Below are 13,914 nucleotides of genomic sequence, written 5' to 3' on the forward strand. Positions count from 1 at the left end.
ACACATCTATCCATCCCTCTATTTATCTCTCAGTTCATTTTTTTTCATGCATTTCAAGGTCAGTTGCAGATATAAGTCCCATTTGTTTGTCTTTTAAAGTTGACTTTTTTGTTGAAATGTAACATACATATGTACAGAAAACCATTACACAGGCATGATTGACAAAGGCATTGACCACTAGTGATGAAGTCAATCCCCTGCCCTCTCCTTTCTCCAGAGATTGGGGGTTGGAGCTGAAAGTGCCAACCCTCTCATCACGCCTTAGTCTTTCTGGCAACCAGCCTCCCTCCTGAAACTGTCTGGAGACCCCACCACCAGCATCTCATTAGCATACGGAAGACAGTCATATCCCTCCTAAGGTTCCACGGGTCTTAGAAACTCTTGTGTCATGAACTAAGACCAAATATAACAGAAGATGCTCCTCTCACCCCGATCACTCAGGAAATGACAAGGCTTTTAGGAGCTCTGTTGTCAGCAAGTGGGGGTAAATGCCAGATATTTGTATTTGTATTATGTCACATGGCCATGCCCCCTCATTTACATATTATCTGTGGCTGTTTTCTGTTACTCTGGCAGAGTAGCTGTGACCGAGACTATAGCCTACATTTACTATTTGACCCTTTATGGAAAAAGGTTGCCTATCCATGCCCTAAAGTAACACCTCTGGGCTCTCTTTTATTATTTCATTGATTCTCTTCTTCCTTTATTCACTCCTCCCAGGGAACACTGACTTATCTGATTGGGCAGCTGGTGAGTTTGTATGGACAGGACCATGGACCTCTGCTGGATGAGATTAAGGTGTTAAAGGTCTCCTAGGCCTCCTCCTCTCTCCGGGACCTACCTGCACACCATAAGCAGCATTCACTGTCACTCCTTTAGTGAGCCTGCTGGTCAGGCTTCACCCTGCAGGTCAGAGAAGTTTAATTCAAGGAGAGCACATAGTGGGGTCAGGCCCCTTTCTACAGTCCAACCAAACCACCAAAATCCAACTGGGATGTTTTTTTTTTCATTGATTTTTTGAGAGAGAAGGAGAGAGAGAGAGAGATGTGAGAGAGAAACATTGATGGATCGCCTTTATGCGCCCCAACAGGGATCAAACCTGCATCCTAGATATGTGCCTTGACCGGGAATTGAACCTATGACCTTTTGGTGCACAGGATGGAGCTCAAACCAACTGTGCCGCACCAGCCAGGCCCAACTGATACTTTGATTTGTATCTAACATAGTGTATCCAACCTGACTGCACCTGAGAATTACCAGGGGAACATTTGAAAAACATCCCGTCCCTCACCCCTAAACCAGTCAACAGCATCTCCTGGGGTAAGACCCCAGCACTTTTAAAAAGTCTTCTAAGTCTCAATCAAAGAAATCTAGGAGGTAAGAATCGAACAAAAAGCATTTGTTTGGGATCAAAGGAATTGCAATTCTTGGGACACCAATTCAGACAGAAGCCCGAATAGTGTTCCCTCCTGCAGGAGAGGGGCCCAGGGTTTTTATGAGGAAAAGAGGGAAGAAAAGAGGTAAGTTGTTTTAAAGAAGAGTTCATTGGTGCAAGATAAGGTAAAGTTAGATTCCTTCTTCACAGGTTGGCTTGAGATTCAGTCATTAGGAAAAAGGCTCGATTTATACTTCATTGATTGGTTGGCGATTTGGTCATCACAAGGTCTAATTTCATCAGTCCTTAAAAACAGGATATTTTCTCCCTAGCTGGTTTGGCTCAGTGGATAGAACATTGGCCTGTGGACTGAAGGCTTGTGGGTTCGATTCCAGCCAACAGCACGTGCCTTGGTTGCAGGCTCTATTCCTGACCCAGGTCAGAGTGCATGCTGGAGGCATCCAGTTGATGTGACTCTCTTGCATTGATGTTTCTCTCTATCTTCCTCCCTTCCACTCTCCCTAAAAATCAATGGAAAAATATCCTTGGTTGAGGATTAACAAACAAACAAACAACAACAAAAAAAACAGGATATTTTCATTCTTACTGACTTCTTGGAATGTAGCAGTTTAGTCAAGTTCAGACGATAAAGAAAATAAGATGTGAAGGGCAGTTTCTCTGAACTGCTACTCTGGCTCTATTTTAATATGACTCCACTCACGTCACCTTTCACACAAGTGATTTTCACGTTCATGATATTTTTACTTTATATTCTCAGCTATTTCTCAATTATTTTAGAAGATGGAAGGGGAAGATTTGACTGATTATCCCTGTAAAGCTTCAATAGGTGTCTTGTCTTGTCTGGAGAGAACATTTCCCCCAAGCAACACCAGCATCGCTAAAACAAATGTACAAAGACGATCCTCACTCAGATGTATCAATTTTGGCTGTTCTTGTAAAAACAAGCACATTACTTTATAGCCACACTTTAAATGCATCCTCCAGGACTGCATGATTCACACACAGATCTGAAAGTGATTCTTCAAACCATATGTCGGCTTCCTCCACGCAGGTTCCACATGGCTCAGTTCCCACACACAGGCGTACAGCAATGGTCCAGCTGTGGTCCAGAGGAGCTTTAAAAGAATTTTCAACCTTAACTTCTATGTCTTGAGGAAGGAGAGACAGATTTAATTCATAAGCCACGGCGACCTTTCTCAGGGGCTCCTTCCCTCCACTTCCCAGTTTTCTTTTACCCTGAATTTGTTCTGGAATTTCATCTCCTTGTTTTGGCCCAAGGTGATAATGGTACTTTTCTGATGAATAGCGTCATTGTGTAGGTTAAACACATGGTAAGTGCTATATAAGTGTTAGGTGCCGTTATTATTTTGTTCATATCGATAGCCCCTAAACATAAGACAACTTCCTTGTCCGCTGCTTGCTTGAAAAATCAGCCATCCATTCAGACACTGGAGGCAAACCTGACCATACCCGACCCTAGAGAGACGGTGTGAATGTGTCCAGCATGGCACCTTCGTGAGGGATTCTTGAGGCCCATTGACTGTTGGCACCTCTTGTCTTACATGCTGGCTTGAGGATCTTACTCCCTTTCAATGCACATGGCACAATACGTATCTACTCCTGACCTTGTCCTGATCACATGGCAGGGTCAGTGAAAGAGGGGGAGGGGTAAGACTTCTTTCTGAGGTGGGAGAAGGAAAAATGATGCTGACCTTTGAGTTTCTTTCCTGCGCTGCCACATGTTGACCTGGAGCCCTCAACATCTTAACCCTCTAAGCCTCTAAAATGGGGATGTAAATAGTACCTCCCCTAGCAGGATTGTGGTTTGGATTAAGTAAAAAAAAATATACCTAAAGCACTTTGCTCAGTGCCTCGTTTACAGAACTCAGGATTCACTATGGCTGCTCTTTAATTATTATAATACTGTTATCTAAATTGTCATATTAACTCTTGGAAGGAAAAACATGGAGAAAAAAGTTCTGTCCGAGCAGCTGCTATGAATCACAAAATGAGCCGAAAGAGCTTAAAAAACATCACCCTTAAGTCATGGAAGAAATTTCTTAGAGCCAAAGAAATGTCATAGCTAAAGGGGCCTTCAAACCTACAGGCGCTCACCCGTTGTGTAAATGGGGAAACGGAGGCTCGGGAGGGGGTGTGGGGGGGTCTGATCTACCTTGTTTTGAAGAAAAACCTGAAACAGCTTCTAGGTTTCAGAGAGAAGAAGGGAAAAGAGGGAGTGTTGTCATTTGGGGAAGTTTTGTAGAAGCTGAAGAATGGGTACCACCTTTGTTGGGGTGTCAGAGGTGGCCTGTGGGGAGGGCAGGAAACAGGGCTGTGTAGGCTGCTTGGGGCGCCTCCAACGGTTGAGATAACCGATGAACATCCTGATGAGTGTGGGGATCCCTCCGTGGTGAGGAATTAGGGAGACCGTGAACCAGCCTAGATGGGTTTTGCTGGCTTAGTGCATCCAGCACCCAAGAGGTGGATTACGGGGGACAGCCATGATCTGGGGGCACCCTGCACTGCGCTGTCAGGCTCAGAGCTGCAGATGGGGCATCACCTTGTGAACCAAACATGCAAAATGGGGAGCTGTCACATGGGCTCCCATTGGTAAAGTTTCTTTTTCCCTTTTAATTTGCAGTGTTGTTCACACCCACACGCTAAGTCATCCAGCTCCCCTTCCAGAATCATCTTGGCAAACTAAATTAGCAAGCCAAAGAGTTTAGCTCTAAGAGGGAAGAACAAATTCATTTTTGCGGCAAATATCAACATGTGAAAGACTCAACTTGCCTCTGACTCACTCGGGGCAACTGGATCTTGACTGGAGCGGTGCATGCTCTCCCTGCACCCCGAGGCCCTGCTCTCCCACCTGCAAGATGGGCCCCTTAGAGCAGTGTTTCTCATTGGAGGGGGGTGGGTATGCTCCCCGGGGATATTGGGCAGAGTCTGGAGATACATTTGCTTGTTGCAGCTGGAGAGGGCTGCCAATGGTACCTGGTCGGCAGAGGCCAGATGTGCTGCTAAACTTCCTGCGATGCTCAGAACAGCCCCTCACAGCCCAGGACGGTCTGGCCCAGAATGTCAGTAGTGCTGAGGATGGGAAACGCCACGCTAGAGGGTGGACGTGAAGACTAAGTTAGTCCACGCGGCCTGCTTAGCCCTGGGCCATGCACATAGTAGGTGCTTAACAAAGCAGTGTCACTCTCCATACTTCCTCAAAGCCCGGTCACACAGTGACTATCCCTGGGCTCTGTGAAGGAGTAAAGGGTGTTTGCCCTTCACCAAGTGGCTCAGTTCTGCCGTACTTTCTAAAGTTCTTGTATCTGCCAGGTAGTCACAGTCCACTAAGTTAATTTAAATGACTGCAGGTGGGGAAACCAGACGACCCCGTTCAGTCAAAGAATGTCTACATCCATGAATAGGATGTAGGTTCTTAGAGAAAGTGTGAGGAGCCCCCTTCCTGGGATTTGTGCATGACTTTGTGACATCTGTTCTGACTGTTCAGACGCCTGTTGCCACTCTCTAATTGTACACACTGTTGGGAAGGTGCTTCCAGATGACTAAGGTACATTGGAGCATATACATTGTCATATATATAGTGACTACAGTAAAGGGGAGCCCCCTGTCGCAGCCGGTGGGGACATTTGGGGTGCCTTACAACAAAATGTCTAGGAGTGATTGTTTCCGAAGAGGAGGATTGTAGGGACCTAGTTATGAGGCATGTGCTTCCTTTACAGGTTATTTGCTGCAAATACTGCGAGTTTTAGTACCAGCCGGCTCAGTGACTGGGTTTCCTGACGTATAAAGTGGAGGGGGCAGGAGTCTGGCCCACTGTTGCTGAGCCCCTGTCTGTCTTCTGCAAGTAGCCAGTCCCTAGAATGTTCAGTGATGGCAAACCTTGATATTCTCCCAGTTAGCTTTTATACTAGAAGGCATTGGTTTTATTCAGCTTCAGCTTACTGTAATTTGCATTTTGAATGGTTGCTTTCTCAAAGACTTTCAAAGCTGCCAACTGATTTGCCAGTAACTTGACCAAGTGACTCGCGAGTGCGGAGCCTGCCAGTTACCTCGGACGGACAGGACGGCCGCAGCTGCTTCCCACCTTTCCCAGCCAAGTGGCTCCCCACGCACTTTGCAAATGGGGATACGGAGGGAGAGGGAGCGTAGGATACGACTTCCTTTTAGTCTTCTCCCCCTTCTGGCGACTTAGATGTGGATTCTCTGACAGCCACTTAATTTCTTCTTGTTTCCTCTCCATCACAATATGCACTTGTGAAAAGTGTAAACTGTACACACTGACCTAAGAGAAAAGCGGAAGTCCCCTCTGTTTTTCCTCCCTAGAGAGAGTCACTCTTAAGAGTTTCGTGAACATTCCTCCAGATACTGTTTTTGATTTGGTATATTAATATGTTTTTAGCAAAACAAGATTGTGTTGACATATATTGCTTTGCAACTTGCTTTTGTCTCCTAGCAATCGGTCTTGGAAGATTTTCCCATTTGTATATATAGGTCTGTGTCATTTTTAACTGTGACATTGGTTTCCATGGTATTGTTACATCAGAAATTATCTCATTAGTCCCCGCCAGTCCTAGTCTGGGTGCCTCCCAAATCTAATCCGAAAACAATGACTTGGGTGCAGGCAGGCCACTAGGGAGGGGATCCCAGGAAGCACTGGCAAGCGCGTGGGGAAGGGAGGCAGGAAACGGAGGCAGTTATTTTGAGTGTGTAACTGCAGCTCAGGGGGCCCCAAGACCACCCTCGGATTCAGTGCTGTCATAGAAGCTAGAAGGACTCAGGAAACTCAGAAGACCTGTTATACTCATGGTTACCATTTATTACAGCAAAAGGATCCAGACTAATTCCAGCAAAGGGAAAGGCATGAGGGCAGAGTCCAGGAGGGCCCAGACAGGAGCTTCCAGTCGTCCCCTCCAGGGGAGTCCTGTGGACAGCAGTTCATTCCCCCTGTAACAGTGTTGGCAACACACTCAGAGTCCCGCCCACCGGGGAAGCTCACTCAGGCCCTGGTGTCCACATAGGTATGGCTGCCCGTCCAAGTGGCTTCATCTAGTCTCCCCACCCTTCCAAGGTCAAGTTGATATCGAGTGGCCCAAGAGCCCCCCCCCCCCTCCCATAAATCACCTGTTAGCATAGACTGGGGGCCCAGGCAGAGAGCCATGGGGGCTTGTGGTGGGGCACCATCCACAGAAGCTGCAGGTAGCAGGCTGAGGGGGGTGGGTTAAGACATTAACAGCCTGGGCCACACTTCCTCATGGACATTTTTGTTATTCCCATTTTTCATTCTTATCAACAATATTCTGGAGCAGGGATCAGCAAAGGTTTCGTAAAAGGCCAGGCAGTAACTATTTTCCATTTTCGGCCACATGGTCTGTGTTGAAACTACTCAGCTGTGGGGCTGCTGTGAGAAGGCAGCCGGTGGACAGATGTGAACAAGCCGGCTTGACAGGGTCCCAATAAAACTCACAAAAATCAGGTGGCAGCCAGATTTGCAGAAACTATCCTCGGTTGTCTATCTTCATCCATTGGAGCAGATAATTCTGTGGGGTAAATCCCTAGAAGTAGAATTGCTGGATCACGAGTTATGACATTTTTATTTTGCACAGATACTGTGAACTTCCCTCCAAAGTTGAACCAACTTCCTCTTTCACCAACAATGCACGATTAGTGCTAGAGATTTCCTTTCTTAAAACCCTTACCTCAGGGAAGCAAAACCTGTACTTATTTACTAAGATGCTTCTGCATTTTCATTTGAATGCTGGGGAGGCAGAGGAAGAGAGAATATTTTGCCCCAAGGGAAGAAAACCAAATGGAGCCTGAAATGGTCTCATATATCTTGCTAAAATAATAATAATATCTTGCTTTAGATTTGAGGTCCACAGAGAAGGGGACTCTGATAACTTCTTATTTGGTGAAATCAAACCTTGCACTGCCCACCAGGTGTGGTTCAAAACAGTCCTGAGTGTTACCTGTTCAAAAACAATTTTTTTTCAAATGCATCAGAAAGCTCCTTAGGAAAAGATTCCATTCCCAACTTTCATGAAAATGAAGTCCACCTATGCATACTGAGCACTTTACCAAATGTACAAAAAATATACATGGTCCAATTTTTGTCCATGGAGCTGATAGATACGGGACCCTCAGCGTTTCACTTAGCCTCATTCACTCAGCTTAGTTCACTCTAGGTCTTTTGGTTTTTAGACAATGGATGAGGTTTTTGTTCTTGTTTTCACACACACACGCACACACACACACACACGTGCACACACACATACACCCCATTTTTATCATTTGGAATTTCTGATGTGAACCCCACAGGGGAGAACAGAGGCTCGTTAGCATTCAAGCTCTGTTTGGGGCTGCATATTTTAGCTGGTTTATTTGATAATGGCTTCCCTCCTGGGATGCAGCCTGCCTTTGCTGGGCTCACGCTGGGCGAATCTGTGATATTTCCCATTCTGGAGTCCTTCATTTATAACAGACTCGGCCTGCTTTCCCAGTAGCGAGATGGCATGCCTGGACTACCCACATGCAGATAAAGAATTAGGCGGAACTTGGCTGGGAAGATAAATCAAGCTAACTATCTCATTAGGCTTGAAAGACACAAATTAATCTTGCATTGGAATTAACAGAAAAGCTTTCCAAAGAGACATGCAGTACAGCCAGGGATGGAAGGAACTGCCACAGCTGTTTTTCTCAGGAAACTTGCTTCTGTTGCCTGGAACAGAGCGAACACGAAATCTCTTTTCACAAAGGTCCAGAGACGGAGACGGATGCAGATGATGTGTTGTAGAATTGTGCACCTGAAACCTGTGTAATTTCTGGTAGCCAGTGTCACCCCTATACATTCAATAAAAAGGGAAAATAAATAAATAATACACATTAAAAAGGGTCAACAGAAAATGTGAAATAGCAGCGCATTAAAGGAGTGCTTACTGTGTGCGAAGTAAGCACTGCATGCTAGGAGCTTTACATGCATTATCTCATCGAAACCTTAAAGGTAAGGTGCTGTTAAGATTGCGATTGAACCAACAGGAAACTGAGTTTCAGAGCAGTTCCCTCACTTCCCTCGGGGGCCCAGAGCAGTTCCCTCACTTCCCTCGGGGTCCCAGAGCAGTTCCCTCACTTGCCTCGGGGGCCCAGAGCTGGTCAAATGATGGCCAGGATTCCCGTGGGATGTCTGGCCCCTTGACCCACAGCTAATCCTAGTGGTTTTCATCTGGAATGGCCTGGCCACCCGCCCCCCAGGGGCTATTTGGCCATGTCTGGAGTCATTCTGGGTTGTGACAAGTCAGGGGAGGGGTGCTACTTGGCATCTAGCAGGTAGAGGCCTGAGGTGCTGCTAAACTTCTCTGTGTACAGGTCAGGCCCCCACAACCAAGAATTATCCAGCCCCAAGTGTCATCAGTGTTGAGGCTGAGAAACCCTGGTGTCACCGCATCAGGACTCGGTGACAGTGACGTCCCACCAGGACTGTCCGGTACTCCAGCTCTGCAGGCAGCATGGCAAGGGGACAGAGTTCCAAGCTGCGTATCGCAGGGGCAGCTGTCCAGCAGCCAGTGCGAGGCGGAGGTGGGGGTGGGGGGAGGGCCAGGACGTGCCTGGCCTGGGGAGAAGCAGGAAGCCTGTGCCAAGCCCAGTGCCCCTGGAGCAGAGCCTGTGGGAAAAGAGCTGAGGGAATCGGGAGTTCTCACCATTCAAAGACAGTGTCCTGAAGGCCAGGACCCATGTCTGCTGTTGAGGAATGTGTAGCCTAATGGCCTGTCTTGTTCCTGCCTCCTGCTCTGTCCCCCTCCTCCTCTTGCCTCGCCCCCGCCCCCGGTCCCTGTGGCTCTCTAGTGTTCGGGCACAACATGAAGAGCAGCAACGACTTCATCGGGAGGATTGTCATCGGCCAGTACTCTTCGGGCCCCTCGGAATCCAACCACTGGCGGCGGATGCTCAACACCCACCGCACGGCCGTGGAGCAGTGGCACAGCCTGCGGTCCCGGGCCGAGTGTGACCGCGTGTCTCCTGCGTCGCTGGAGGTGACCTGAGGCTGCAGGGAAAGCACCAGTCAGTTGTAAAAAGAAAAAAAAAATAAGAAAAAGAAAGAAAATTTAAGACAAAAAAATGTGTCATCGTGTCATCTACCTATTACATCCACACACACACACACACACACACACACTCACTCTCACCCCAAATCCTCCCAGACCTGAGAGGAAGCTGACTATTGATCACGAAATGGCCATCCTCGATGAGCGAGGCCTGAGAACTTTCCGGAAGCCCCATCCATGTGCTGTGAGTGAGTGCGCGCTGCTGAGACGTACTGGCAGTGCTTGCTCTTGTTGACACCCCTCTCCCCCAAAAAATGCACTTTCAGTCTTCAAGCCAGAGAAAGGGCGTCCCAAAGGGGGCCGGCTCCACCAAGGGGACCTCTTCTGAGAGTTGGCCAGTGTGGGCGAGGCCCGACCCCCACGCCAAAATGCACACCCGCCGGGTGACTGGAGCAGGCTGCTGTGCCCTGGGGTGCTTCGAACCTGGTATCTTTTCCCCAGAGCGTAAGCCCCTTGTCTTCTATTTCGGGGGCGTGATAGTTAGATTAGACCATTTGGAGAACCATTGGGCCACCAACAGCTGGCAGCGTAAGGAGCCTCTCCTGGCTTAACTGAATGTCTCCCTGTGCCAGCCGATTCCCGGGCACTCCCTGTGGGTGTGCGTGGATGTTCCGTGCGTGTGCCCTCACCGGTGAACGTGTGTGCCCGTGTGTCCTCTTGGTGAGCAAGGCAGTGGCCAGGACTCCGTCCTGAGCCTCCCTCTCTCTGCCTCTCCCATCAGTGAAATTTCACCCCGTGTCCTGTCAGCCAAGACCCCGCCTTCAGTAATAGTAGCGTGTATGTATGTCAAGAAACTAGAACACGGTAGAGCAAAAGCAGCATTTTTTCAACCAAATCCTGGTGGCTTTGACCTGCCGAGGACAGTGACGTGGGTTAGAACGGCCACCGCACCCTCATCCAGGACTCGCTCCTTCCCATCATATCTGAGGACCTTCCCGTATTTGTGTGAACCAAAGTTCTTTCTCTTGTGCTAAGGAGTTAGCGTAGTTAGAATAGGTATCTCTGTTGGATGCTTCTGTAGCTTTTCCCACAGCGTATCGTCTGGTATGCTGGGGAGCTGTTTGTTGAAATTAAAGATTATTTATTTGTGCCATGCATTCGAGTTATCTTTTTCTTCAGGGACACGGCACATAGAGTGGGAGGTTGGTTTGGTTACCATCCTGATGACTGAAAGCACCTATGTTTGTTATGTTCATGGATTTTGTGGGTCAAGAATTGAGACCAGACACATCAGGGTTGGCTCAGCTCCGCTCCATAGTACCTAGGCCCTCAGCTGGGAGACTCAAGGGGTAGAACTAGACAGCCAGCCGTGCTAGACATTGTTGGTAATATTAGTGTGGTCTTAGAAGGAAGAACAGTTGAAACACTGAAGTATATTAATCTGATGACTGATAAGAGAAACCTTACACAGAGAAGAGAAGGGTTTAACACAAACTCGTTTGTTACAAAAGAAGTCCTGCCTTCAGGCATAGCTGGATCCAGGTGCTCAAACGAAGTCATCAGGCTTTGTTTATCACTCTGTCTCCTGGGCAGCAGGTGAGGGCTGCATCAACTACCAGTGCGGGCAGCTGGGCTCAATCACGCTGGGACCCATGTAGGACGCACTAGGGAATGATCATTATGGGAAGCATATGGTGTAAGAACTGTCAGGCAACTTCTGGAGTGTTTAACTGCTGGCCCTATCCCTCAGGGCTTGGGGTTGCCACTGGGGGCTTTAAATGTTTGGTACTTTACGACTGTCCCGTATGGGCTGAGCAAGCTCCCGCAGCACCGAGAAATCCCCGGCAGAGAACGAGGTGCATGTGCTGAGTCAGGTAAGCGTCTCTGTGCATGTCCGGGTCCCCGCAGCCACGGGGGAGCTCAGGTGGTCTGGGGGCTCTGCGGTGGGCATGCCCAGCACCTACTGCCCTCAGTAACAAGAGGGCTGGCTAGCACCAGGTGAAGGGCCAGGTATCTCATTGAGTCCTCATGCAGCAACCCACATGGGAGATAGTATTCCCCTTTAACAAAGGAGGAAACCAGGGTTTAATGAGATAGAGTGGCTGGTCGGTGATAGAGCCAGTCTGCCTGTTACAGGCTGCATCGTGCCCCCCTCACAAAAGATATGTAGGTGTCCTCACCCCCAGAACTTAAATCTGTGACCTTCTTTGAAGACAGGATCTTTTTGTTTTGTTTTATTAATCCTCAACCGAGAATATTTTTTCCATTGTTTTCAGAGAGAACGGAAAAGGGAGGGGGAAGAGAGAGAGGAACATCTATGTGAGAGAGACGCATCAATTGCAGGGACCGAACCTGCAATCCAGGTACGTGCCCTGGACTGGGAATCAAACCCGTGATCCTTCAGTGGACGGGCCGAGGCTTTAACCACTGAGCAGCACAGGCCAGGGCTGGAGACAGGGTCTATACCGAGGCAATCAAGTTAAAGTGAGGTCATTAGGGTGGGCCCTCATCCAATATGACTGGTGTCCTTATAAAAGGGGGAGGTTAGGACACAGAGACTGACAGACACACAGAAAGAGGATGTGAAGGGGCACAGGAGAAGGCAGCCATCTACAAGCCCAGCACAGAGGCCTGCAACAGCTCCTTCCCCACAGCCCTCCGCCAACATCTTGATTTCGGACTTCTGACCCCCAGAACTGTGAGCATTTATTTCTGCTATGTAAGCCGCCTAGCCTGGTTACGGGAGCCCTCCGTCACTAATCCAGAGCTGGTGTGGCTAACTGTGCTGCTGGGCCGTCTCAGCTGAAAATAGGGTGACTTCTTACCCCATATGCTTGGCATGAGGATTAGCCGGGACAGTGCCTGCAAAGCCTAACACACCGTCCTCCGTGGCTGCTCCTGCTCAGCACGCATCAGGCAATGCTTGCTGTGGACTAATGGGGAGAGGGGAATAGATGTCAGAGCCATCCACGTCTCCGAGGATAGAGTTTGTCAGGAGACAGGGGAAATGTGTTGAAAGGTGAAGGAGTGACTTGGTTTCTATAGAAACCGGGGCCCAAGGTGCCCTGTTGTGGGCCACCCACTCCTTTTAATTAGCATCCTCCTCCGCAGCGGGAGATGGGAAAGGAGTTGCACAGGCCACCTGCACACCATCTTTGGGGTGCAGGACCCCCGTTCAAAGGAGGAGGTGGGATAGGAGTTTGAAAGCCTTGTCTATTTCCCCGGGGCCGTTTAAAGTAACTCAGGAATGATCACTGCTGTGTAAAAACGAAAAACGTCTGCCTAGAAAAAGTCTGGAAGGCATTGTCCTGAAGGTCGGCAGGGCTATCCTTCGGGAAGTTGTTTTGCTCCTCGATTCTCTACCTTCCTGTGCAGTGTTTTCCCGGGGCCCAGAGTGACCTAATAGTAGCTAACGTACACTGAGTGCTTATCGTGTACCAGGCATTGTTCTGAGTACTTGTGTGAGGGAAGTATTGATTTGTTCCCATTTTGCAGATGAGGGAACTAAGGGTTGACGGGATTAAATAATCAGCGTATGGTCACACAGAAACAGGTCTGGAATTTGAACACCGATCTGCCGGAATTGAAAGCCATGAATGAACTAGCCTCTGTTGTCCCTTTTCTAATGGTGGTGAGAGGCCAGGAGATTTTTTAATGGTAAATAAATAACATTTTTTAAAAACTAGGACATTAAGGAGATGATAGATAGATAGATAGATAGATAGATAGATAGATGATGGATAGATAGGTGATAGGTAGGTAGGTAGATAGATCTTCACTGAACCCCCAGGCTACCATGAGCACAGTACATGTATGAGTGTGTGTGTGTGTGTGTGTGTGTGTATAGAAAGGGGAGGACGGATAATGCCATCACATGATAAAGACAACTTCAGGAAGCCAGAGAATATATACTGAAGGAGTTGCCTACTTTATGGCCAGTAACTTTGAGGTCTAAAGCAGGGGTTGGCAAACTATGGCCCAGGGGCCAAATCCTGCCCACTGCTTGTTTTTGTAAATAAAGTTTTATTGGACCCCAACCAGGCCCATTCCTATAATCTCTGGCCACATTGAATAGTTGTGGACTGAGACCGTATGGCCCACAAAGCCTAAAATATTTACTATCTGGCTTTTTACAGAAGTTTAGTTACAGTTATGTGGGATGAGTACGTTCTACAGAGCTAATGCACAGCAGGTGACTATAGTTAATCACGCCCCACTGAAGACTGGAAATTTGCTAAGAATAGACTTCAGGTGCTCTCATCGCAAAAGAGAGGTAACCACAGGAGGAGATGATACGTTAATTGGTTTGACTGTGGTATCACTTCACTATGTGTATGTATATCAAGTCCTGTCATACACCTTAAATATTTTATTTAAAAATACAATTTTAGCCCAGCCAGCGAGGCTCAGTGGTTGAGCATCGACCTATGAACCAGGAGGTCAAGATTTGATTCCCGGTCAGGG

The 13,914-nt window shown here is 48.1% G+C and overlaps 1 protein-coding gene across 4 annotated transcripts in view; it reads left to right on the top strand.

Moving 5' to 3' along the window:
• Nucleotides 1–10,607, top strand: part of SYT17 (synaptotagmin 17) — a 75,494-nt gene extending 64,887 nt beyond the window's left edge. For all 4 annotated transcript variants that reach the window (XM_070412897.1, XM_070412899.1, XM_070412898.1 and 1 more), the window contains one exon: nucleotides 9,251–10,607. In XM_070412897.1, the coding sequence (XP_070268998.1) occupies nucleotides 9,251–9,447 (197 nt within the window). In that variant the 3' untranslated portion in view covers nucleotides 9,448–10,607. The remainder of the gene's footprint in view (nucleotides 1–9,250) is intronic.
• The last annotated feature ends 3,307 nt before the right edge of the window (nucleotides 10,608–13,914 follow it).

This window comes from Myotis yumanensis, unplaced genomic scaffold (assembly GCF_028538775.1).
Source record: "Myotis yumanensis isolate MYYU_CA2020_CCGP unplaced genomic scaffold, mMyoYum1.0.hap1 SCAF_4, whole genome shotgun sequence".
NCBI classification, from domain to species: Eukaryota; Metazoa; Chordata; class Mammalia; order Chiroptera; family Vespertilionidae; genus Myotis; species Myotis yumanensis.